The following is a 27724-nucleotide window of genomic DNA, read 5'->3' as shown; positions in this document are numbered from 1 at the left end:
TTTTTCATGGTTTTAAAAACTGGATTGGACTAGCCAATCCAACTGCCAATCGATCACCATTTTGGTTCAGTTTGATGATTTGAACTGCCCAGGGGTTGGACTATTCCCCCGAACTGAATGATTCATAGTTTTATTATTTTTTGGCCATCAAAACGACGTCGTTTTGATGCATCTCGTTTTGATGCATCTGGCATCAAAACGATATCGTTTTGCTCTGTATGTAAGCCCCACCCTCTTCTTCTCAACAAGCCTAGTCGTTATCCTTGCTCCGTCCTCCACCCTGCACGCCTCCCATTGCACCACGTCAGAGCAGCATCCATATTGCCGAAGCCACCGCCTCTACAGGCTGATGAGGACCCCATTGGATTCCAAATCTCCCATTGAGAATCTTGCAATTTATTTATTTCTCTTTTTCTTTTTTCTTTTTTAATTCAAACTATTCCTATATTTATTCCTCACAAAAGGCCTTTGTTTTCTATTAAATATATACTAATATTTATACCATATTATTATTTGATTTGTGAAATGAACGGAAATTGAAATAAAATTATTTAAAAAATAAAAATATAATATTTAATATTAAAAAATGAAATCTCTCTCATATTTAGTATTATTTAAAAAAAATATCTTTATAACTTATTTTTAATAAATATTTTTATTCCTTTATTAACAATACTAATAATTAAAAATTAAAATTATAAATTTCCAAATTAAAGATTTAATATTTTTACTTCACAAAGTAACTAAAAAAACTCAACAAATATAATAGATATTATCAAAAAAATTTATAATTTTAATAATATATAAAATATATATTTATGATATCGCTAGTTTAATCATGGTTTGATCGTCAACCAATGAACCATTAATTTTTTTGATTTAAAATCGATTCGATTATGAAAACATTGGTATTTTGTGTTAAAAGGGTATTTTAAGGATTTCAATGAGGAGCATTTGTGTCTTAACAAAATTCATTGAAGGGCGGATGCCAAAAAAGTTTTGAAAGATGGATTTATAATTTCTCTTTTTATTATTATAATTTTTTTTCTGGTGGGATTTCTTTTAAAACAATCAATATGAGCACATTGGTGAATCCAATATGGGATTATGTAAATTCACAAAATCAGTCATTTTCTGCTTGTAAATTAATAACTTCTATCATCCGTTTCAGAGTCGCTTTCCTTTTCCATTAAAATATTGTCTTTAACCTCCAACGGCATCAGAGCGTGAAAAAGCCAACAAGAAAACAGAGGAGTTTTGAGAGTAGAGATTGTGGAATTGATCTGAAAATGGCAAATTCTAACTCTAGACCCTTCGATTCTAAAACCCTAATTTTTTCATTTTTATTACTATTAGCAGTATTACTATCATTTGCTCCAAGTCCTGTTCTCTCCAAATCTCGCCGCCCCATCTCTGTAAACCCTCTTCTCTTCTCTCGATTCTCACTACTTTTTCTCTTTTTGATTTCATTATTTTCATTTTTATTTTTATTTTTGTTAATTTTTTTGTTTTTTTTTCTGATGTTTGTCACAGGATTCTGAGATTAGACAAAAGAAGAACGAGTGTTATGCTGATATCGAGAGGTATTGTATCCTTCTCCGTTTGTTTCCCGATAAATATTGCAGATATTTCTGTTGTGTTAGCGTTAATTTTTGGTTTCTGTTTGGGACGTCCACGGAAAACAAAACCCTTTTCAGTCAATTGTGCGGCAATGCAATGGTTCGGGAGCAAGACCTATAACTCAAAATTTGCCTATCAGAAAAGACCTATAACTCAAAATTTAATTTAATTTTCTCTTTTTCTCTTTCCTATATTTACTGGGCAACCAAACAATATGACTTGCTTTGTTTCTTTTCTTTGGTTTATTTGGGAAGGAGAACCGTTTTAAATACTTTCAACTGAGCCTCAATTCAACTATTGGCGGCCAAAACCTAAGCCCTTAAACTTCCGAATTTCATTTCCTAAGTTATCTCGGCAACCAAGCAGGAAAAAAGTTCTCTTCTTTTCTTTGGTTTGTAAGATGGGAAGCCCCTTTGAGTACCATCAATTAAGCCTCAAATACAGCTATTTGCAGGCCAAATACCATGGACCTGAATTTAATTTTCTATTCTTTTTTCCCTTTCCTGAGTTTCCTCTGCAAACAACACAATTGTTTCATTTCTTTTCATTGGTTTCTGTCTAGAGAAACCCTTTCCAATACTATTAATTGAGCCTCAATGCAACTTTTGAGCATAAAAACGCAAGACTCTATGGTTAGTTTCCTTTTTCTTTTCCTTCCCAAGTCAGATTGTTTTGTTTCCTTTGCTTGGGTTTTTAAGAAGGGAATGTTTATCTGCTTTATTGGTATGGTATCAAGCAACCAGTGTTATGTTGACATTATGGGTATTTTTCCTTCTTTTGTTCTCTGAGAAAATATACAAATTGGAATTTTGAATCTTCGATTTTTCAGTATCTAGGCCTAATGACATCAAATTTTTGGGAAAGAGGGTGGCAGAAACCATAGTTTTGAATGCAGGACGTGGGGAAAGGGAAAAGAATTGTATTTTAATTGGCAAATTTTAATGTTTGGAACTAATGAAATTTGTAAATTGAAGGAATTGGGCAAGGAATTGGAGGGATTTGAATTCATTTAAACGAATTTATAAAAAATTCTCTTGTTTTCCCAAACATTGAGGCTGAAGTTGTCAATGGAAAAGTCTTTATGTTTAAATTCTTTTCACTGGAAAACAAGAAAAAGGAAATGAAACTTTCTATTAATGAAATTCCTTCTTCTCCAATCTTTCTATCCGACATTTTCTCATCACCCTCACCTTCGGAACCTAAGGACTCCTCTTTAATGGCATTCAAGGTAAGGCCCTTTGATTTCCTAGGTGATCCAAGAGTCATTTCAAAGGTTTGAAGTGAACCTACCACTTTCAAGGAATCCACATCCTTGGACTCTTCAATGGCGGTGACTTTTGCTCTAAATATCTCCAGAAGAGATCTTAGAATTTTTCTAACCACTTTGGAATTAGGGATGGGCCAACCTAGATTAAAGCTAGAATTCACAATGTCAACCAGTTTTGCATAAAACTCTCCAAAGTTCTCATAATCTTCTATTCTAATTGTCTCAAACCTAGAGGTCAACATTTGAAGTTTGGACACTTTCACAGCATTAGTGCCTTCATGAGTCACTTGGAGGATATCCCAAGCCTCCTTAGCCGAAGTACATGTGGCTATCCTACGGAATTCATCCATGCTAATGGCATTAAAGATGGAATACATGGCTTTAGCATTGTTCTCACTAGCTTCATTATCACCTCTATCCCATTCCAACTTAGGCTTGATAATATTAGTTGGTCTACCTTCTCTATCCAACACCTTAGGTGGAGACCAACCAAATTTAACGGCGTTCCAAACTTTTTCACTTTGCATTTTGAGAAAATATTTCATTCTCACTCTCCAATGAGAATAATTTTCGCCGGTTAAAAATGGTGGTCTCCCAATGGAAGCTCCTTCTTGATGAGGTTCAATGATTGAGATTCAAGGATCGAAAATTATTATTATTTTTTCTTTAAAAACCCTCTCTGATACCAATTGAAAAGGTGAATCTCAATAATGGATTACACCTAGAGGAGAGGGGGGGGGGGGGGGGGGGGGTGAATAGGTATTGTAGAACAATTTAAAAATCCTCCCAACAAAGATTACCTAACCTTAGACTTTCTCAATGTCAAAAAAACTTTTCTTCCAACAACTTTTCAACAAAGCATAACATCCACAAGCAAGAATGTATGCACCAATACTCTCCCAACAATTTATAAATGCAATACACATGTAAATGCTTCAACAATCCTCAAAAATGAATCAAAAGAACAATTATTTCTTCAACTTATATCAATTTACAACATGATATCATTAACCAAAATGAACAGAAAAATTATTAAGGATATTCCATGGATCATCACACTTATATTACCTCATATTTCTTCCATTCAACATATATGCCCAAGTAATCACTGATATCAAAACAGAAAATAAATCAAAGTGTAGAGTGAGAGAAAGAGACAATTAACACTGGATTTTAACATGGAAAACCTCTGAAGAGATCAAAAACCACGGGCCTACCAACGATAAAAAACATCCACTATGAAGAATAAAAGCTAAATACAAGGTTTTACTTAGCTTAAGCCAACCAATCCTTCCCGGACCACTTGACTAGTACCTTTCACTCTCAACTTCTCACCTTCTTCTGGAGCACACTTGAAGTCCACATCAAGCTCGATCTCGGCCTCTTCTTGAATCCACACAAAAAGAAAATGGGTTTGTACCCAAACTCAAATAGAATGAGAGATTGAGATATGAATGAAGGAATGAATCAACCCATTTATTGCTCAAGAAAATCCATTAAAAACTAGTTTGGAAAACATTAAGAGAATTGGATTTTCTTTGCAACCAAAAACCCCCAAATTAGGAAAAGAGATGAGAAAATGAAGAACACATGGAGTGGCTGCAACCATCTCCACGGTTGCTGTAGTCTCTACCCAGAAAATGAGAAAAGTTCGTTTTTAAAGTGTAAAAAGAAGCCCTTAATCTAATGGCTGAAATTTGATCTTAAAAACAAGTTAGTTGAATCGATCTGCCCTTGCACCTGGATCGATCTAGAAATAGGGGAATAAAAGTCTTACACCAAAAACTACTTCTCCCAGCTTTCTTAACTCATTTAAAGATGAAAAACAGGGTTGATTCACATTCAATCACCACACACTCGACTACATACCTTGGCCTCTTAGCAAAGTCTTAATCTTCAAAGTCAAGTAGTCCGAAGAAAAATTGGAAAGCCGAATTAGGGGACTGATGTAGGACAACCCTAGGATGGTTGCCTATACTCTAGGGTAGGTGGGCTAGGGTTTTATTTTTAGGGTGTAAGCAGAGGAACAATGAATAAATTTTATGGTAGAGAAAATTATAAGATAAGAAACAGAGAGAAAGAAGAAACAATGAAGAAAAGATGGAAAACCTTAAAGTCTCACTAAGGCCTTCTAGGAGTTTCACCTAGAAGAAAATCAATGGAGTCTCACCATTGAGGGTTGCAACCTTGCAATGAAAGAAAGTATAATATTATTCATCAAATTCATCCCTTTAATTTACATTGATTAGCCTATTTATAGACTTATCTAAGAAATCCAAAGTCTACTAGGATTCTAATAACCTATCATGACTCAAATTCTAATTATATTATAACTCAACTAGCTAATCCTAATTAGACTCCAACAAATACCAATCCCAATTCAATCCTAATTAATATTAATCATACTTAAAGTTTACTTAGGTCTTCACTTTCTTGCTTGAATAAACTTTAAAAGGCTTTCCCCCATCAATTCTCCCCGGCTTGAAAGAACTCGGCTCCGATGAGTTAGATGGTTGATACAATTCATAGAGATCGAGGTTAATCTTCTGAAAATCTGTTGTCGTAATCCATGTATTCTCAGAGTGTGGTTTGCCTAGCCATTTCACCAAAATTTTTTGGTATCCACCTTGTCGAGTAGACACAAGTTGATCATCAAGAACATACTCGATCTCAGGACGTGGGCTAAGAGTAGGTGGTAATTGAAGATCCAACTCTTCACTTACATCATTGTGATGGCCATGGTAGATATACAAATCTTCCACATTAAATATTGGACTAAAATGCAAGTTTGAAGGGAGCTCTAACAAATAAGCATTCTCACCCAACCGCTTTAGTACCCGAAATGGACCCGCTTTCTTAGCTAGAAGCTTTTGATATGTGCTCGGATGAAATCTTTCTGGTTGTAAACGAACCATCACTAGATCACCTTCTTGAAACTGAATATATCTTCGATGTGCATCTGTTGCCTCTTTATAGTTCTCATTGCTGATTTTGATTTTTTTCTCGTACCTTTTCATGTATATCTCGTATATAACGTGCAAATGCATCACCATCTTGGCTGGTGCGGACAGAAGTAGGTAATGGTATAAGATCAACAGGTTGCTTAGGTTTCAACCCATATGCTACTTCAAAAGGTGAGTACCCAGTAGTACGATTAGTGGAGCTATTGAAAGCAAATTCGGCTTGTAGTAAGACATTATCCCAATTTCTCAACTGATCTCTCACAATGCATCTCAAAAGATTACCGAGACTACGATTGATAACTTTTGTTTGTCCATCAGTTTGAGGATGAAAAGAACTTGAAAATTTTAATTGAGTACTAGCTTGGCCCACAAGGTTTTCCAAAAATAGCTCATAAACTTGACATCGCGATCAGAAACAATGGATTGTGGTAATCCATGCAATCGAACTACTTCTTTAAAGAATAAGGCAACAACATAAGAAGCATCCGAAGCCTTCTTACATGGGATAAAATGTGCCATTTTGGAAAATCTATCAACCACAACAAATATAGAATCAAAGCCCCATTGTGTCCTTGGTAATCCAAGTACAAAATCCATGCTCAAGTCTTCCCAAGGTTTGGAAGGAACTGGTAATGACGTATATAACCCCGTATTTTGCTTTGAACCTTTTCCTACTTGACATGCTCGACATTGTTTGATAACCTTCTAAACATCCTTCTTTAAACTAGGCCAAAAGAAGCGATCTTCCACCAAAGCAGTGGTCTTATCTCGTCCAAAATGTCCACCCATTCCGCCTCCATAAAGTTCCCATATAACATGATCACGTAGGGAAGTCCTTGGTAAGCATAAACGATTTTTATAAAACAAGTACCCTTCTAAAATCTGGAAATCAATACATGTTGCTTTTGAACCACTCAAAAGAGAGGAATAAACATCTCCAAAACAGCATCATTGTCATACCAATGCTTTAATTCTTCAAATCCAATTGTAGTGGTTGACATGTTTACTAAGAGAAGGGCCTTCCTACTAAGGGCATCAACTACTTTATTTTCAATTCCTGCACAATGCTTTAAATTAAAGGTAAATAGTTGAAGAAAACTACTCCATTTTGCATGTCACAAGGCTTCATGATCTGAATACAAAACAAATTCCTTGTAACTGAGATAATGTTGCCAATGCCTAATTGCTTGCACAACCGCATAGAATTCAAGATCATATGTGGAGTTTTTTTTCTTTGCCCCATTGAGCTTCTCACTAAAGAAAGCCATAGGATGTCCCTCTTGGCTAAGAACTGCTCCAACTCCCACATGGGAAGCATCACAGGCCACCTCAAATACTTTCTCAAAGTCTGGTAGACGTAGGATAGGAGGGTTCACCATCTTGGATTTGATTTCTTCAAATGCCTTGTTGGCCGCCTTGGTCCAAATAAATAAACCAGGTTTCATGCATTCAGTAATTGGGGCCATAAGAGAGCTGAAATTTCGAATAAATTGTCGATAGAATGTAGCCATTCCGTGGAAGCTTTGCACCTCATGGATATTTGTTGGTACTGGCCAATCAACAATAGCTTTGATCTTCTCCGGATCTGTTTCAACACCCTTAGAAGACACAACAAAGCCAAGAAATACAACACTAGGGCTCATGAAAGTACATTTTTTCAAATTAATGTAAAACTTTTCAGCCCTAAGAGTGCGCATTACTTGCTTCAAGCGTTCCTCATGATCTTCACAAGATCGACTATAGATAAGAATATCATCAAAATAGACAACAACAAACCGTCTAATAAAAGGTTTTAATACCTGCGTCATACTCCGCATGAAGGTACTTGGAGCATTGGTTAGTCCAAACGGCATGACTAACCACTCATACAATTCATCCTTAGTTTTGAAAGATGTCTTCCATTCATCCCTTAGTCTAATATGTATTTGATGATATCCACTTCTTAGATCAATCTTTGAGAAGATTACTGATCTAACCATCATATCTAGCATGTCATCAAGTCTTGGAATTGGAAATCAATACTTGATTGTGATTTTGTTGATTGCACGACTATCCACATACATCCGCCATGATCCATCCTTCTTTGGTGTTAGTAGGGCAGGAACTCCACAAGGACTTAGGCTTTCACGAATAAAGCCTTTAGTAAGTAATTCATCAACTTGCCTTTTCAATTCAGCATGCTCTGTTGGATTCATTCTGTAGGCTGGTAAATTTGGTAATGATGCACCGAGAATCAAATCAATGGCATGTTGTACGTCATGCATAGGAGGGAGTTGATTAGGTAACTCTGCAGGCCACAAGTCAGAAAAGTCATCAAGGATTTTACGTACGTTTGCTGGATATTCCTTATCTTGTTCTTTAAATTCTTCCACTTTTCGAGCCATTAAAGCAAAAATAACTTTAGTTTCCTTGCTCTCATTTTCAAATTGACACATAGTAAGTACCTTTTTTGGTTGTGCATTCTCATCTGACTTCTTAATTGGAGGGACTTCTTTCATTGGACGAAGGATCTTCTTACGTCCGTTGTGTATGAGAGCATATGTATTTTCATAGCCGTCATGTTGAACTCTTCTATCAAAGAGCCAAGGTCTTCCAAGTAAAATATGACTTACTTTAATGGGTAAGACCTCACACCATACAAACTCTTCAAAGTCCTTACCGAAAAGGAATGTTACTAAACAGTGAAAACTTACTGGGATAGAGGTGTCATTAACCCATGCTACTCTGCATGGATTTGGATGTCTCTTTGTTTTAAGGTTTAGCTTCTCAACAAGTTCTTGTGAAGCTATGTTCAAACTGCTACCTCCATCAATGATCATGGTGCATAATCTCCCTTGGTAAGAAATACGTGTTTGGAAAATGCTAGTACATTGCCAATCTTCTTCTCCTTTTACTTTTGGAACGGTTAATAAAGGTCGTACTACAAGACTATGTCCTTCCGTCATACCATCATAGTAGTCACATTCTTCACTAACTTCATCTTCATTGTAAGTCTCTTCTTCCTTTGGGTAACTTTCCAATTCAGATTCTGGTTCTTCAACACAAAAGTGTAAACCTTTGGTTGGGCATACAACAACACAATGACCATGCCCACCACACTTAAAGCATAAAGGAGTCACGTCTACTTTTCTATCTCCATTACTCATTGAATTTTTACCCTTATTACCATTCTTATGAGCCACATTCGAAGTTTTTTTATTATTGCCCCCATCATTCACATGATTAGAAGTTCTGAAGTTTGATGTGCTTAAAGGTTTGCTTGCTGTCCTGTTGGAGAAAGTGCTCCCAATTTGTGAACTTGGACGCTTGGAAACCCGAAATTTGAGGTCTTCTTCTATTTTGAGGGCTAGTTGATAAACGTCATCTATGGTATAAGTGTGTGCAACTATCATCTCAAGTTGAATCTCCATTCGAAGTCCAGCTTTGTAGCGGGCTGCAAGTTGAGCATCACTTTCCCGCACTTGATTTCAAATGCTCAATTCATGGAATTCTTCTGTATATTCTTCAACGGACTTGGTACCTTGTTTAAGGGAAAACAATTTTGTATACATAAGACGTTCATAATCAGTTGGGAGAAAGTGCTCCTTCATCTTCAACTTCATCTCGTCCCATGTGTCAATAGGCGGTTGGCTAGTTTTATGAACTTGATTCTCAATATTATGCCACCATAGACGTGCTGCTCCTTTCAACTTTGCCTTCACAAAACGAACTTTTCTATTTTCGGGCATTGCATACCAATCAAAGTAATCTTCCATTGACATAATCCAATCAAGAAAAGCTGTTGGATTTAGTTTTCCATAAAATTCAGCAACTTCAAGACGTACCTTTTTTGTCACATCATCATCTAGCTCAAAAAGTTTGGCCCTTCTTTGATTCCCCATCATAAAATTGTCTTGTTCTTCGCGTGATCGACTTGGCGATTGTCTAAATTGATGACTTGCGATCTTCTCTTCAATTGGTCGTTTTTCTTGACCCTTTCCTATTAACTTCATGATCTCATCAAGTTTGCTATTTAGTTGTATTATAGCATCTTGATGGGATTGTTGTGTGGCTGAAATTTCCTCTAAGCATATTGTAGCGGCATCTTGATTGCTAGAAGTTTTTTTGGAACTCATGCTTGCATAAGTTGCTCCGCTCCTTAATTGCATATGCCTTCAAGCCAAGAACTTTGGCTCTTATACCAAAATTGATGTAGGACAACCCTAGGATGGTTGCCTACACTCTAGGGTAGGTGGGCTAGGGTTTTATTTTTAGGGTGTAAGCAGATGAACAAGGAATAAATTTTATGGTAGAGAAAATTATAAGATAAGAAACAGAGAGAAAGAAGAAACAATGAAGAAAAGATGGAAAACCTTAGAGTCTCACTAAGGCCTTCTAGGAGTCTCACCTAAAAGAAAATCAATGGAGTCTCACCATTGAGGGTTGCAACCTTGCAATGAAAGAAAGTATAATATTATTCATCAAATTCATCCCTTTGATTTACATTGATTAGTCTATTTATAGGCTTCTCTAAGAAATTCAAAGTCTACTAGGACTCTAATAACTTATCATGACTCAAATTCTAATTATATTATAACTCAACTAGCTAATCCTAATTAGACTCCAACAAATACCAATCACAATTCAATCCTAATTAATATTAATCATACTTAAAGTTTACTTAGGTCTTCACTTTCTTCCTTGAATAAACTTTAAAAGGCTTTCCCCCATCAAGGACACTTAGGAATTTTGTCCGGAATTGCCAACCTAGCTAAACACTCACACTCTGCAAACAAACAACACAATTGTTTCGTTTGTTTTCATTGGTTTCTGTCAAGAGAAACCCTTTCCAATACTATTAATTGAGCCTCAATACAACTTTTGAGGATAAAAACCCAAGACTCTATGGTTAGTTTCCTTTTTCTTTTCCTTCCCAAGTCAGATTGTTTTGTTTCCTTTGCTTGGGTTTTTAAGATGGGAATGTTTGTCTGCTTTATTGGTATGGTATCAAGAAACCAGTGTTATGTTGACATTATGGGTATTTTTCCTTCTTTTGTTCTCTGAGAAAATATACAAATTGGAATTTTCAATTTTCAATTTTTCAGTATCTAGGGCCTAATGACATCAAATTTTTGGGAAAGAGGGTGGCAGAAACCATAGTTTCGAATGCAGGATGTGGGGAAAGGGAAAAGAATTGTATTTTAATTGGCAAATTTTAATGTTTGGAACTAATGAAATTTGTAAATTGAAGGAATTAGGCAAGGATTTGGAGGGATTTGAATTCATTTAAATGAATTTATAAAAAATTCTCTTGTTTTCCTAAACATTGAGGCAGAAGTTGTCAATGGAAAAGTCTTTATGTTTAAATTCTTCACTGGAAAACAAGAGAAAGGAAATGAAACTTTCTATTAATGAAATTCCTTCTTCTCCAAAAAAAATCTGCTCTGAACAAACTGTTAAGATGCAGAAGTTAATTTTCCTTTCCTTTCCTTTTCTCATTTCTAGAAAACGGAAGAAAGGGTTTTCTTCCGTTTCTTTTTCCTTGACTAATTGTTCTCTTCTTCTGCTATGTGATGGAAAAAAGTGGATTGTGGGGTTGGCAATGCAAGTCTTCAGTGATAGCGAAGGAGAACTGTGTTTTACAATGCCTTTCTCCACCTTGTTATGAGCTTGTCTACGAGAGTGATCCGGTGAGACTGGACTGGACTATAAATTGTTCAGGGGTTTAACATATCCTTTGTTTGTCTGTCCTAGAAAGTATATATATATTGGATGTGTTCTTGTTTCAGCTTGAAGAAGGGGAGAAAGATTTTACCAGGAGCCAAGAGTACAAGTATTGTATGCACAGGTAATTACTGGGATTCCATGCTTCTATTGTTTCTCCCATACACGTTTATTTTCATATTAATGATTTGTGTTTTTCCCTGATGCAACTTAATCTTAACAAGCTTTGATTGAATTTATGAACCATAGCTATTATTCTTGCAAATGTTTGCTATATCATATCTAATTATGATAAATGGGAGAAGAGAGTTTGGTAGTCAGGAGCAATATTGAATATATTGAGCCTATTTTAGTTTAAGTAGCAGTAGATTCAAGTGAATAATGAAAATTTATGACATTCTTTATTCATAGATGCAAATGCTTGAAGCTTGGTCTCCCCATAGAATAACTATGGCTCTGCAACTTGGGCAGGTTCAGCCCAAAAAATATTAACCCGCACCAAACCTGCTTATCAATATGTCCAACTTGCGCCAATCCCAACCTGATATTGGGTTGGAAATTCTTAACCCATGCTTAGCCCATGGGCAATCTGGTTTAGCACAGGTTATTATGAGTTCTTATGAGTTGTCAAACAAAACAATTATTTTAGAGCCTATAAAATATAGGTCATATTATGAAATAAGATATTAAAAGCTAAATATCTTTAAATCATAAGATAAATCATTAGTTAGTAAGTTAATATAAATAACTACTTAAACTCAAACATCAATTATCAAAAATATTTAAACAATTAAAGAAAAATAATAAACTAATTAATATAATATAATTAAAAGAAAGGTTAGAACTCTTTTTTATATAAAATAATATATATTATAATTATAAATAAATAAATAGTGTGTTGATTTGCATTTCAATGGTTTACCTGGACCTTCAAGCCAAGCGAACCCTAATATTTTTGGGTTGCCATTTTTCTATCCCAAGCCTAACTTTAACCAGTTCAAACCTTGTCCAAGCTAACCCGAACATCTGATTGCAGCCCTAAGAATAACAGTAGGATGGATGTAGTTGATAAATTCTTTCAGACTGATTCACAAAAGATGATTGCAGCCATGCATTGAATGCTGGGCAGTTAGAAATAACACTACATAAGACTTTTATATTGAAATGAAATATTTTGATGCATAAGATGCAAGAAAAAAAAAGGTGGGGTCTTTGAAACTTTTTGTCCAAGGCCTGTCCTGTAAAGGAAGGAGGTTGTGAGGTTTAAAAGTATGGATAAGTTAGGGGTTCTTGAAAAACAGAAAAATGGAGAAAGAAGATGAGAAAGGAGAGAAAGGGAAAACCATTTAAGGAGCCAATAGGATTTCCAAGATAAAAAACTTTTAGAAATGGATTCGGCTTTTACCCATTACAGCACTATATTTGTATGCTTAAACATGTTGAAACATGTTTATAGTCCATAAAAGACTTTCTGGCTGACTAAAGGACTTCCAAAACAAGACAAGCAACATGGTAGGTGGTAACTGACCAGTATATGAAAATAATAATAATTTTAACTTCTAACTAACTAGGACTCAAATTTTTTGTGGGAAAAAAGAAAAGAGAAAAAAAAAAAGGAGGAAGTTTTAAAACATCTGATGGACTGGATTTGCCACCCAAAACTAAACTCAAAGTAGAAACTCAATTAAATGCAAATAAAAACAATAAATAATAATAATTCTTTCTTACAGCAGCAGTGTAAGTGAACAGTTCTGCTACAATAATTTTTTTTTTTTTATAGGCAAATAAGAGAATGTATTAGAAAAGCCTAGTAAAGGCAAAAAGAGTACACATGAAGTATACAAGCAAGGCCCAAGGAGCTAGGCCAAAAATAAAAACTTTTCTTCTATCTAGACAAAAGCCATTCTATAAAGTCAAACATGGACAAAGAATGAAACTCTAAATATACCCTACCCCAATTCACAAAAGTGTACAAAAAAGAGAGTTTTAGAGTTTGGTCAGTACGTTCATTGCTGGAACTATAATATCGAATACCTAATTAATAATTATTAAAGTAAGGCTTCATTTGGATACACTTCCTATTTTCTATTTTTAAAAATGAGAACTTCCATATAAAAAGTGGAAACGTTTATACAAAAAGTATTGATTTATCTCATCTCCTTAAAAATTACTTTCACGAATTTAAAATTTTGAGATTATACAAATTTTTTAATACCTCAATTTTTTATTCAGCTTTTAAAAACCATTACATGTCCAATATAAGTCTCTAAAATTCTTGTGTTTTATATTAAAGTTACTGCCACTTTTTGTTTTTAAAAACAGAAACAGGAAGTGTATTCGAATGGACACTAAGTATTTCTCATATATATTGTATGTCGTTGTAGTATTTGTAAAATAAAAAATCTCTAGTAAACCCAATTTCCCTCTTCCTTTCATTATGCTTCACATCATTGAAGTGATAAATTGGACAAGTTAATAATGAATGATTCAGGCCCCACTCACTCACTCATTACAACAAAAAGTTAAGGAATCCTACCTCCCTTCTGGCCCATTTGTCGTGGAAGGAAAATTGTGTTTGTTTGGATGGGGTAAAATTACCAAGCCAACCAAAAAGGCAGACTGGGCATCAAATGCGCCAAAGTATTGACATTGCCTTGCAGCATATCAAACCTGGAGGCAATGTACTAGCAATCAATGCTGACTTTGTAACAAAGTTTTGCAATTGGAAATCATGGGTTTTTGGGTATTCCTTTTTTTGCCCCAACTAGCCCCACTTCTCCTGAGTCCCACTGGCAAGACAATGCTTTACTACGTGGGGATAAAAATCTGATAACAGGGTCTTAGTTTGAGGATCAGGACAGCCTTATAATTCTTTCCTTATGAGTAGAGCAGTTCTGTGGCTATGATTCATGAGAGCATTGCTTGAATTATTTTCTTGCTCAGACAAGGAGTTGCTCTAAAATCTTCATGTTAGAGAAGTACCCCTATTTGAAAATCCCGCCTTTCACTTTTATGAGATTCCAGGTTCTTAATTTTCATCTGGGACCACTAGGATAATAATGGTGGAAGCAAAAAGATTTGCTTTAGAAGACATCTAACCCCAGGTGGGCAGCTGCCATGGGCCCCTTCTTTTCCCCCACCTATCATGATAGCTGTGGATCCTTTTCAAGTCATCTTGATCTGTCCGTTCTGTTTAGTCTTGTTTTTTCACTTAATCATTATTAATCCCAAACATAATGAATCACCATGCATGGAATATCTGGTGGTGACTAGCTCAATTTGTTTCATTGCAGGTTATCATTGGGAGAGAGCCTCGATGGTGTGAAGGGTTCCTTCGACTATTAAAACTTGTAAGATGACAGCAATCTAGTGTGCTTGTTGTACCTTTTTCCCTTGGATCCCCTTTCTCCTCCCCCATAGAATAGATAGAAATCAAACCGAAAAACAATCTCCTTTGAGCGTTCAAATGGTGATTACTCCTTCATAAGCTGTGCTGTTGCCTGCCTCCTTTGCCTGTCTGCATGAAGAATTCGCAGGAGAAGTAATTGAAATGGTGTGCTGATGACCCTTCTTTCAAAATTAGTGATGTGTAAAGTGTTTAAACTAAACAATGCAATTAGCAGGGCAAATCAGATCCATATTCTGTCTGAACCTTGTGACCTCTGCATAATTCCCCTGTTTTTAACCAACTGATACAGTTTTAGTCTCTGTTTCATTCTCTTAGCTATCAAAGAAGGATCAGGGTTCAGAGTGTACTTGAATGTGGTGACAGAAAAATTCATTCAATCAAGTTGGTCTTGCACTTAACTTTGAGTTGAATTCATATTTGACACTCAAGATTTTAAAATTATGGATGTTTTTTGGGTTGTTACTCAGATTCTTCATTTATTGAATATAGTGTCTACCCTACTCCAATCATATCATTTCTTGTGACGATGACTATGCTTATTGCCATTATTTCCTCATGAAATTCAAGTCCAAGTTCTAAACTTGCTTTAAAATGTGTTTTATCTAAATAAATTTAAAGGACTTAATAACTTAATATCACTTACTTGACTTAATTTAAGATATTAAGTACATTAAATATGTTTGATACAATAACTTAAAATCATCAACTTAAGAGTTAAAAATGATTGAAAATAATCAAGGGCTCTTTGATTTGTTTAAAAAAAAACTGGTTTTAAGTTAAAGAATAAAAAAATAATTTTTTTGTTATTTTATAAGAATAAAGGTGTTTGGGAAGTTATTTTTAAAAATAAAAACAAAATATTTGTTTGAATGAGATGTTTTTAAAAAAAATAATTTTTTTTTATTTTGTAAAAACATTGTAGATTTATAAAATATTAGTTAAATTTACTTCAAGTCTTATTAAAAATAAAAATAAAAATAATTTTGTAATTACAAATAAATTAAAAAATAAATAGCTTTGTAAAATATAAATAGTAATATTATAATAAAATCATAAATTATATTTTTTATTAAAAAATATCATTTTTGTAAAATATCATAAATTATTAACACATTAATAAAGCATAATTGAATTTTTTTTTGTTTAAAATGAATAATAATAATTTTAAAATAATCATTGTTAATAATATTTATTTAAAATGAATAACAAATAAAGTATTTTTTTAATATATACATGTGTCAAAGTTTTCATGCAAACACATTTAATATTCAATTACAAATATAACATTTTAGAATGTTTTTATTTAATATACTATTAATTGAATAAGTTTTTTGAATTTCAAATTATTCTTAAAATTTAAAAGGTTTATTAAAGAATTTAAATTATTAATTATGTCTTATTTAATTTAAAATCTATTTACCTAGTAAAAAAATTATATATATATATATATATATATATATAGAAGAAGCAATAAAGTCATTAGTCATAATATATCCGTTTTGGTTTTTTTTTTTTATAGTGATTAAATCTATTTTTTGAATTTCAAATTATTTTTTGAAATCATTAAAGTCATTTATAAATTCAATACAAGGTGTCATTTGATTTCAAGTTCATTTTTTTAGTGAGAAAAATTTATAAAAATATAATTATGTGTAGAAAATAAATAATAAAACTATTGTAAATCAATTTTTATCTATAATTTTCTAATATTAATGGATTTGCTATTTGAGTTTCAAATTATTTTTAAAAATTACTAAACTCATTAATAAATCTAAAGCATTAAATCTTGCTCAATTTGAAATTTATTTGCATGTGTCTATATATGTGTGTGTAAAAAAAGAAACTATCAAAGTTATTTAAAATAAAATCGGTGATTTTCAAGTGTGTGTGTGTAAAAAAGAAACTAACAAAATATTTAAAGTAAAATTGGTGATTTTTTAATGTTATTTAGTTCTATGACTTTCTAGTATTAATTAAATCAGTTTTTGAGTTTCAAATTATTTTTAAAAATTAATAAATTTTATGTATCAAGGATAGTTTTATTTGGAATTTATTTACTTAATGAAAAACTTTAGAAAAATTAAAAGAAATTCATAAAAGTAAGTATAATTTAAAAGAATTTCAAATATGAAGATTTAAAAAAAAAAAAATCGAGAACCACAACCAAGTAGTCTTATGAATTTTTAAAAATAACTTTTTATTTTTAAAAATAAAAAACTATTTCTTAATCACATGTTCAAATAGGTTCTGATTGTTTCTAAATTTGATACAACAGTTACCTTAGTAGTCCATATTTCATTCTTTCTTTATTTTTATCTCATGATTTCATTATTTAACATCAATAAAGGTATTTTAAAACCTCTATACAATAACACCACCAAGAGAAATTATTGTCTTAATGGAGTTATTGATTTATTATTAGTAAATAAATAATTTATTAATTTATCAATAAATAAATATTTGTTAATTTAAAAAGAGTAGTATGTTTATGTTGTATAGTACATGTACAATATATGGCTTATTAAAAAACAATGGATGTAATAACAAGTTAATACATAGAGGTCTAAGAGACTCTAAGAAATAAGAGATGGTTATTAATTTTAGAAAATAGGACTCATGCGAGAAAGAGATGTTATGGGTACCACAGGGCAACTTGATCAAATAGCTAATAGTGATGGAATATCGAATAAATGGGCTAGTTGGGAGTGACATGCAGCTACCTTGGATAGTGTGTGGACGGATTGCCTAAAAATAAGGAGACGTGTGAAAGTGAACGAGTGTGGATACGACATGGAGCAAATCCCATTTGCTTGACACCAGTCATTGATAGTGATAAATATAAAAGCCCCTGCATAGGAAAAAGAGGGTAAAAAGTGTGAATCAAAGAAAGGAGATTGATTTATTTCACTCTAGTTTACTGACTTAAGCATCGAAGGGGTTTACCCGGAATTACCTAGGCGAACCTTGCTTGTAGGTACATAAGTTGGTCGACACCTTGAAGAGGAAAGAATTCCAGCTCCCAACAATTAGCGTCATCTATGGGAATGACAAAACTTTTTTTTTCTTTTCAAGCATAAACACCCTCAAAATTCAAGCCTTAAGAAATGGCTAAAAACCTCCCATATGGTCACCTGCCTTCTAGTACATCTGCTTTATGCAAAACTAACAACATGGATGCGCTTCATGCAAAGTTTGAGAGCCAATAGTTGGAACAAGAAAGGAAAATGGAATCAATTCTAGCTCAAACGAAATTACTAAGGCAAGAAAGCGCATTGTTGAAAACGCAATTGGAAAACCATCGAGTGCACATTCACATAAAAAATATAAAAATAAATCAAATCACACAAAAGATACATAAGGTTTTAACATGATTCGATTAATTATGTCTACCTTCACGAATAAGAGAGAATATTCTATTATATGATAAAGAATATTATAGAGAACAAAAATTAGATACAACTATTAGGTCCCTATGTATCTCCACGTACCCTAATCATGAACCCTTTTGCTCTACTTGGTGTTTCTCACTTTTCCTCACATCTACACCTTAGTGATCCCTTTACTCCACTAGGTGTCTCTCTTTCTTCCTCACATCTCTATCCCTTCTTTCTCTCTCATATATTTTTCCCCTCATAACCTAGAATATTTATAGGAATTTCAACTAGTTTTCCTTATTCTATAAGGAATCTAATTACAATCACATATAAAGTTAGGAAATGTTCTATATAATTTTATTTTTATTTTTTACAAAAAAACGTATATTCTAAATAGGGATTTGAGACACCTTCCCAACAATCTCCATCCTGAATCAAATTCCATTGAGGTAATCTTCCATCTCTCCATAATCTATCATTTCCTTGTGTGTTATTGTTCCTTTCATGCACCATGTTCTTGTCATACACCAAAATTTTCTTGTTTCTTGTATTATTGATGATAGAAAAATTGACTCCACTTTCAATTAAAAAAAATAAAATTGTAATGTTCTTTTCTGCTTTAATTTCTTTGTTTTTCCTAAAATCTTCAAATAAGATTCTCCAAGATATCTTTAATCACGGTTCTTCTAGTCACCTTCACCCAAGGCTCTCCCCAACATCTTCAAGCAAAGCTCTCCCAGACATTTTCAACCACAACTCTCCCAAACATCTACAACCAAAGCTCTGATACCACTTGCTGGGAAAAATCATAACACTCAAACATAACAAGGAAAAATAAAATAAAATAGAGAAAACAAACTATTTACATTGTCCAATGTAATCACCTACATTCACGGGAAAGGGAGATCAAATTTATTATTACCTTCAAGATTACACACTTTAAACTCTCTCAACCTTTCTCTACCCAAAACCCAATAGACTCTTTACCTATCTATTTTCACTTTTTTCTTACCTTTTTTTCTTTTCCTTTTTTTTTTTCTCCCTCTATCAATATAATATAAAACCACATAGTTATAAAGTCCTATGAGTTAACCCCTAAAACAATTATTTCCTAATTTAAACCAAATTTAAAAATGTAATTTACCTAAACACAAACTCTATAAATATTGGCTTTCCTAAAAGTAAAAAATAAGTAATTTGAGTCAAATCACAACAAACTCCACCTTGACTCAAATTATCTCAAGCTTATATAGTTAATGAGAATAAACATGTGTCAAATTTAAACTTTTATCATACTTTACTCGAGAAATCGTCTTTGTCTTCTTCATGACTTTATTTCTTTTGCAATTAGTCTCTTCCTTGTGCCAATGAGTACTCTTAACCAAAAATAGAGTCTTGATCATCTTGTTTTGCTTTTCTACTCTGAAAACTTCTTTAACACTAACGAAAGACTCTTCATAGCGTGACTCCACTTTCATAGCGTCAACTAAAATTCCAATCAAATGTATAAGTTTTTTTTACCTTTTTCGCTTTCATAATTACCAAAGCACTTTTTTTTTATCTTCATAATACCCTTCATTGTAGAAAAATCATAACCCAAATTGTCCAAAGACCCAAATAAATTAAAGTTTTCCTCAACTTAGGAACATAATTAGCATTATTCAATGTTCTCGCAACACCATCAAACATCCTCACCTTTATGGAACCAATCCTAATGAATTTAGAGTTTGAATCATTGCTCATTCAAATAGTACTGGCATCACATTCCTTATAAGTATCAAACCATTATATGGGCATTTATGAAAGGAACATCCAAAATCCAAAATCCAAATGTCAGCAAAATTTTCATAAATTATAACATAAAAAATATCACTTTCCTTATCAAACTCTTCACCAAGAATATTAGTAGAATTTGAAATCTCTTAGGATTCAATATTTTTCCTTATTTCTAAGTGTTTTGTCAATTCTTCACAATACCTTCTAATATGTCCCTTTTTATGGTAGTAATAACACATCATATCCTTCTATATGCATGATTAGGAATGATCATCTCTTCTATCATGATTCCTCCCTCATGATTTACTCCTACCATAATGTGGCTCATAATTCATCACAAGAGTTTGTCAAGTATGAGACAAACTACTTGGTTGGTTAATATTTTCAGTTTCTAAAAGAGTAGTTGACACCTCATCCACTGTCAACATTGTTTTTCCAACCAAAAGCATAGTCACCACTGTCTATGTTGTCTTTCCAACTAAAAGCGTGTGTGAAACCAAGGTTTGATTAATCTCGGTTTTGATGATAACAAAACAAGGTTTGGAGCTAATGATTATATTTCAAGTGTGATTAGACAAGAATATTTCCAAAGTAGCAATCACAAAGACAAAATCAAGTCAAAGGAAAATCAATAAGACGAAGAAGACCTCAAAGAGAAGTATTTTTCAAGACTTAAGCTTCATAGGATCTCTTTGTAAGGTTGTTGGTGCACTAGGTCTTTCATGCATTACGTTATTAATTTATGTACCAAAATCATCCAAAAGTAAATTTTGTTTTAAATCCTTTAAAATTGGATGATTTCATGTTTTCAACTACAACCTTGTGTCAAATATTTTCCAAACTTGTTTAAAAGATTTTAAAGTTGAAAAAGAAAGTTGTTGATCCAAAAACGGCTCAACCAGTTGAACCAAATGAGGAACCAATTGACTTGTTTAGCTCAACCAATCGAAGAGTGTAAAAACATTCTCTCTATTCCAGAATGCTTGTTCAACCAGTCAAGGTTGAACCTCAATCAATTGAGGTTTGATCGAGGATCGGTCAAGGGACAGTCAAGATCCAACGGTCACTTAGGAAGCATTAAATGCTAACGGTTAGTCAACCGGTTGACCCTAAATTGACCGGTCGAACCCCTAACGACTAGTTTGTCTTTTTTCCTTTATAAAAAGGCTCAAATGTTCATTGTTTCAAGAGCTTAAACTTTCTAAACATTTCTTGAATATGTTTAAGCCTTGGGAAAGTGTTTTTTACAGCGTCATTATTCTAAAACTTGCATAATTTTAGTGCACCATTCAATCCTAGTTTTCTTGTATCATTTGAGCCTAAAGTTTTGTACTAGGATTTTGTGAAATTATTTGTATATCATTGAGATGAAGAATCCAAGTGTGAGATATCACTTAGGGATTCTCAAGTGTGGGGTATTACTTGAGGGGTATCACTTGAGGGGTTGTTCAAGAGTGGGGTATCTCTTGAGAATTGTAAAGGATTCTCGAAGCCAAAAGTTCAAGAGGATGGATTGGAACCATAATCTAATTGTATTGCTTGAAAGCTTAGTTTGGAAGTCTTGAATTAGTGAAACCTCAAACTTGGGATTGAAACTAAAGGAGAGTAGACGTAGGCTGGATTATGTCGAACCACTATAAAAACCTTGTGTTTGCATTCTTTATTCCCTACTCTTTTACTTTATATACAATTGCTTTTATATTGTTTTATTAGATATTGCATATAATTGTATTTTGCATTCACATATTTTAAATTTTCAAAAAGAGATCATCACTCTATTCACCCCCCTCTAAGATGATTATCTTAGGTTGGATTAACTTAATTTTTCTAACAATGTGGTCACTACTATCTCACATGATTTTGGTAGAGATGCCAATAAAATAATGGTTTGATTCTTTTCATCAATCTTAACTTCTACACTTAATACTTTGGTGATACATTAATTAAATTTATGTATATGATCCTTAACATCCATTCTTGCATCCATCTTCAACTCAAATAGTTGTTTCTTCAAATATAGCCTATTTGTAAAGGATTGTGACATATAACTTTTTTCTAGCTTCTCTCATAAATCATAGGGAGACTTCTCATTCAAAATACTATACTTTATTTTTGGATCTAGACTTAAACGAATAATACCTACTGATTTTACTCCTAATTATTCTCATTCTTCATTTATCATCCTCTCAAGTTTCTTGTCGTGTAATGTTTTAAGTTCTTGTTGCACCAAAATATCTTTAACAGTACTCTGCTAAATACTAAAATTATTCTTCCCATCAAAAGGGTCAATATTATATTTTATCCTTGACATCATCTTCAAAGCAATTCTCCCACAATCTTCACACCACAACTCTAATACCACTTGTTGAGTATGTGGAAGCTCTGATACCACTTGTTGTACTAGTGGAAGTGTTAATGTAAACATATTAAAAAAATAACATAAAAATAAAGCAAATCACACAAAAGCTATATAAGGTTTTAATGTAGTTCGGACAATCATGTCTACCTCCACGAATGAAAGAGAACATTTCATTATATGATAGAAAAGATTACGAAAATAAAAAATTAGATATAACTATTGGTCCATTTATATCTCCACCCTGAACCATGAGTCTTCACTACAAGAAATTGGATTTTAGGTGACGGTTAGCAACCATCACCAAATCTTATCAATCCGTTACCTAAACCTATTGTCACTGTCTAATGAAACTGTGACTGAGCGTCACAGTAGGAGGCACAGGTAAAGGTATTGGTCACAGTTTCCTAAGTGATCGTGACCATATGATTTCTTTTTTTTTTTTTGTGACGATTATACAAAAAATGTGACCAAAAGTTAGGAATATTTTGTTGTTTTCTAACTAATTTAGTCACAGTTAAGTAATCAACTATGACTATATGTTAACCTATAGTCATGGTCAAGTAATAAACCATGACTACATGTACATTTATAGTCATAGGTTAAGTTAGCAACCGTGACTATATGTAAGCTTATGGTCATGGTCAAGTAAGTTACAATGACTAAATGTCAACTTATGGATTAAATGTAAACTTATGATTATGGCTACATGAGTGACCGGGACTACATGTAATCTTAGGGTCACGGTCAAATTCTTAATCATGACTAAATGTAGGTCTATAGTCACGGTTAATTAAGTGATTGTGACTAAATGTAATCTTATGGTCACAATCAATTCCCTAGCTGTGACTAAACATAGGTCTATAGTCATTGTTATTTAAGTGATTGTGACTAAATGTAATCTTATGGTCACGGTCAATTTGTTAATCGTGAGTAAATGTACATCTATGGTCACGGTTAAATAAGTGATTGTGACTAAATGTTAGGTCTATGGTCGCGGTTAATTAAGTGATTGTGATGAAATATACACTTATGGTCACAACTGTTAATGACCATGACTAAAATTAATCATATGATGTCCTCCAAATCACTAAATTTTGGTCATGGTTCATTACAAATTGTGACTAAAAGTAAACTTATGGGCACAAGTTTTTAATGGCCATGACTAAAAATTTTTATATTTAGACATTGGTATTTTATAAATTCAGATTTTCCAAACCTTTTATAAACATGAACAAACTCATTTTAGACCTGTATATGCAATTAAGAAATTAAACAATTTGAAAATTCAAAATCTCAATATAGTACAATATATTACAATCAATTATCCCAAGCTAGTTAAGAACTTATATATCAATAAAGGTCATTAAATAACAAAAACATAATATAACAAAAAAAACCAAAAAGGAGATTCAAATTTAGTTTCGCATTATAACATAATATAACAAATCAACCAACCAAACATCACATAATAGTCATAGAAAGCAAAAAAAAAAAAAGTTAGGAGAATCTATCATATAAATAAATAGCATACTCTTCAAAAAAGTTAAGAGAATCTATCATATAAAGATGTAGCATAATCTTCAAATTTCTACTGCCTTTGTTGAACTTGTTGCATCATTTGCATTATTTGTTCTTGAATTTGTGCTTGCAATTTTTTTCGCATTTCCATCATTTTTTCTTCAAACTCTTCTTTCACTTCTTCTCGTGTTTTCCTTTGAACTTCTATCAACCTCTCTTCAAATGTTTCTTTCACATGTGAGAGTTCCTCTATCACATTTGAGAGTTCTTCAGTTCCAGTTGTGAACTTTTGTAGCATCTCTTAGGCATTTTCAAGTTGTGTTGAAAGAATAGTTCTTGATCGCCTTCTACTAGTAGAACCAAAGACTGAGGTGGGGGTAGGACCAAATCCATACCCTTGAACATGGCCATGCCTCTCTGGACCCATGACTTGAGTATATATCTCATCTACAGATGTAGATGCTACAAATGTAGATGTTCCAAATGATGCAGAAGAAGATGTCCCATCAAGTTGGGATAGTAATTTCTGAAATTGATCCTGAAATTATAAAAAAGAAAAATAAGTATTAGTCTTTTAAAATAATTTTAGTATGTGGCTATGATTGAAATACAAGTATATAAAATTTATTTACTTCATTACCATAATCTCCTTAGAATGATCATCAACAAGCGTCTCATCTTTTTTTGTGTGTATCAAAGTAAACATCTTAATTCTATTAGGCTCACTTCGATCCTTTTTTTTTTTGTGTATGTTCTTACAAGTAAAACAATTAAGTTATTTATGATGAATTATTTATGTACGAACAAATCATATTAATAATAAATTTCCAACCTGTTCATATCAAATTTGAGCATAACTTTTTGATCCCGATGTATGCTTTATCACTTGCTCTGCCCTATTTGCCTTGTTTTTTTTTTCTGAGACATCCTAGATCAATTAAAAAATAGCATGTCACCTATATAGGTAATAGAAGCATAATAAAAGTTATATAAATGAAGTATTAGGTTAGATATAACTAATAAATATCATTTTTATGTGAATATGAGTATCATAAGATACACTATCAAGAAAAGATCATTATATTTACCTTGGTCTCAGGTGTACCCCAAAAGTGGATGAGCCACCTCCAATCGTCATCCGATAAGTGTGGAGGTCGATGGCACAATCTCTTCTCATCTGTATTATAAGGGTTATAATACTTGACCTTCATTTTATTTCTGTAGCTTCTAAACAAATTTCCACAACATTGGAGTATGTGGCTCTTACATGTTTCTTCTAGTTCATACTTTTCCTATATTGCATTAAAATGTCATGTATAAATAAGAGGTATCATTTTTAAATAATAGCATTACAATTTAGATTGAATAGTAACTAGCATATACCAATACTAAGGCCCAAATCTTTTCCTTTACATTTTCACTAACATGATTCCAATCTTGAACTTGGATGGGTACATTGTGTTGAGATCGCACCAATGTCCCCATATAGCTTGACAATTTTTCCCTTTTTCCATCATAAACAATTTGCCCTCTGATATTGAATTGTGTAGTTTTTTTTTCCTCGGTTTCATGCTAAGTAAATCTAAGTTGCATGTTGGGACATGCGTCCTTTTTTTGCTAGAGGAGGAACCTATTAAGAGTAATAATGAAATTAAAAGAAACATAATTTATTTATCTTATATAAAATTAAACATTAAAAACCTATCATTCAAGAAATTAAACATATGTAAACACATTTATCATATGTAAAGTTAAACATGACCTTCTTAATCTTACCAACAATAGAAAGATCTGAAGAATCAGAAGGACCAGAACTATTAGGAGTAGTAGTTGCAGCGGGCTATATGTCTATGAGTTGTTGTAGATTGTCTAATTCATCTTCTAAAGACACCGTTTTTTACTCTTCCTCTTTGATGTGACATTTCCTACATAATAAAGTAAATTAGAAAATGTAATATAAAATAAGTTACATAAATTATATGAAATAAATTACAATTTGTATTTCAAATAATATATATTTATGTGCTTACCAATATTATTAGCTACACATAATCTATATCATCATCATGAATAAATTCATTATCTTTTTCAACAATGTTTCCTTGTTGTGATAGTAGAACATCCCCTTCGACAGTTTCTCCTGCAATATCATTTCTATCCTAATTGATTAAATCATTCTCGACCAACTCATGCACGTCATGTTGACTATGAAGTGTTATAGGTTGTTGATATGGCTCTCAATCATTAGTAGATACTTTTTTATTCATATCATAAACCCCTTGAGTTTGTATCTCTATAACGGTGTGCCAATTTTCCTCATTTGAATTTTGAACATAGAAGACTTGTTTTGCTTGAGATGCAAGCATGAATGGTTCATTTGTGCATATGGTACGTTCAAAATTCAAACACGTGAACCCATATTCATCATTTTTTATCCCCTTTCCAATATTGATTACATCCCACCAGCCACACTTAAATAAAATAACTCTATTTCCATTAAGGTAATGTAACTCAATTACATCAGTTAGCACACCATAGTAAAAAACATGTCCAGAAATTGGGTTTATATCTCTTGCACTTGCAAAGCTTGATACCTCTACGGTCACAACAACTTCACTATTTTGAGTTTTTTTTTCCTTTTTCTCGTTCTCTTGTGTGAAATATGAACCCATTAATGATGTATCATCTATAACATGTAACTGATGTACTTGATCCATGAGATAATGATAATATGTGTTCAAAAATTGGACCTTCATGTTGCATTTATATAATCTATATATTCAAATATAAAATGTTAATACATACATGTTTATTAGATAATAGAACAATTTATGTAATGAATGTACTTACACGTTCTTCAAACCAACTAATGAATTCTCTTGTGTGAATTAAATCTACATCTTGTGTACGAATATGAGACTTAGTCCTTATAGATTGCTTATGCTCTCTGATAAAATAATAATAATAATTACAATGCTCACAAAGACCAAAATTAAATTTTTGCATGAGAATTAGTATAAAGTTTCATTCAAATGTCTTAATAAATGAAGTCACTTCCTCATAATTAGTCAACACATATAAATGTGTTTGGGACTATTCTTCTGTGCTAAGAAGACGAGATGTTGACTTTCCTATTATACGTCTCATGCATTTGAAAATGGTTAATCCTCCATTTGTTATGTTATTTTCAATGACATAATTTCTTTCTTCACGGTCATGCTTTGTTTCAACATCATGCAAATATCTTGAACAAAAGGTTGCACATTTTTCTTCTATGTACCCCTCAGCAATAGAACCTTCTAAACGACTCTTATTACATATATAAGACTTTAATGTGTGTAAATACCTGTCATTCCACAACATGACAGATTTGTTTTATGAACTATATTAAACCTAATATATATAAGATTAATTGAATGAGAACATACCACTCGATAGGATACATCTATCAATATTGCACTGGTCCAGTGACCTTTGCCTCACTTGCAAGATGAATAGGTAAATGCACCATAATATCAAAGAATGATGGGGGAAATATTCTTTCTAATTTGAAAAGTGTGACTATTATGTCATTCTCAAGGTACTCTAATTGATTCGTCTTTAACACTTTAGAACACAAGTGTTTGAAGAAACTACATAATTCAACTATAACAGCACAAACATTCTTATGTAGAACTTCTTGAATTGCAAGTGGAAGGAGTTGTTGCATGAGAACATGATAATCATGAGACTTCA

The 27724-nt window shown here is 32.7% G+C and overlaps 1 protein-coding gene across 1 annotated transcript; it reads left to right on the top strand.

Moving 5' to 3' along the window:
- Window positions 1–1124: 1124 nt before the first annotated feature.
- LOC117932470 lies at window positions 1125–15428 on the top strand. Its single transcript, XM_034853731.1, has 5 exons — window positions 1125–1415; window positions 1534–1583; window positions 11414–11519; window positions 11619–11677; window positions 14847–15428. Exons 1-5 carry the CDS (start codon window positions 1290–1292, stop codon window positions 14896–14898), a joined length of 393 nt encoding a protein of 130 aa, XP_034709622.1. The 5' UTR covers window positions 1125–1289; the 3' UTR covers window positions 14899–15428.
- The last annotated feature ends 12296 nt before the right edge of the window (window positions 15429–27724 follow it).

This window comes from Vitis riparia, chromosome 15 (genome assembly GCF_004353265.1).
Source record: "Vitis riparia cultivar Riparia Gloire de Montpellier isolate 1030 chromosome 15, EGFV_Vit.rip_1.0, whole genome shotgun sequence".
Lineage (NCBI taxonomy): Eukaryota > Viridiplantae > Streptophyta > Magnoliopsida > Vitales > Vitaceae > Vitis > Vitis riparia.
This window is presented reverse-complemented; position numbering and strand designations above follow the sequence as displayed.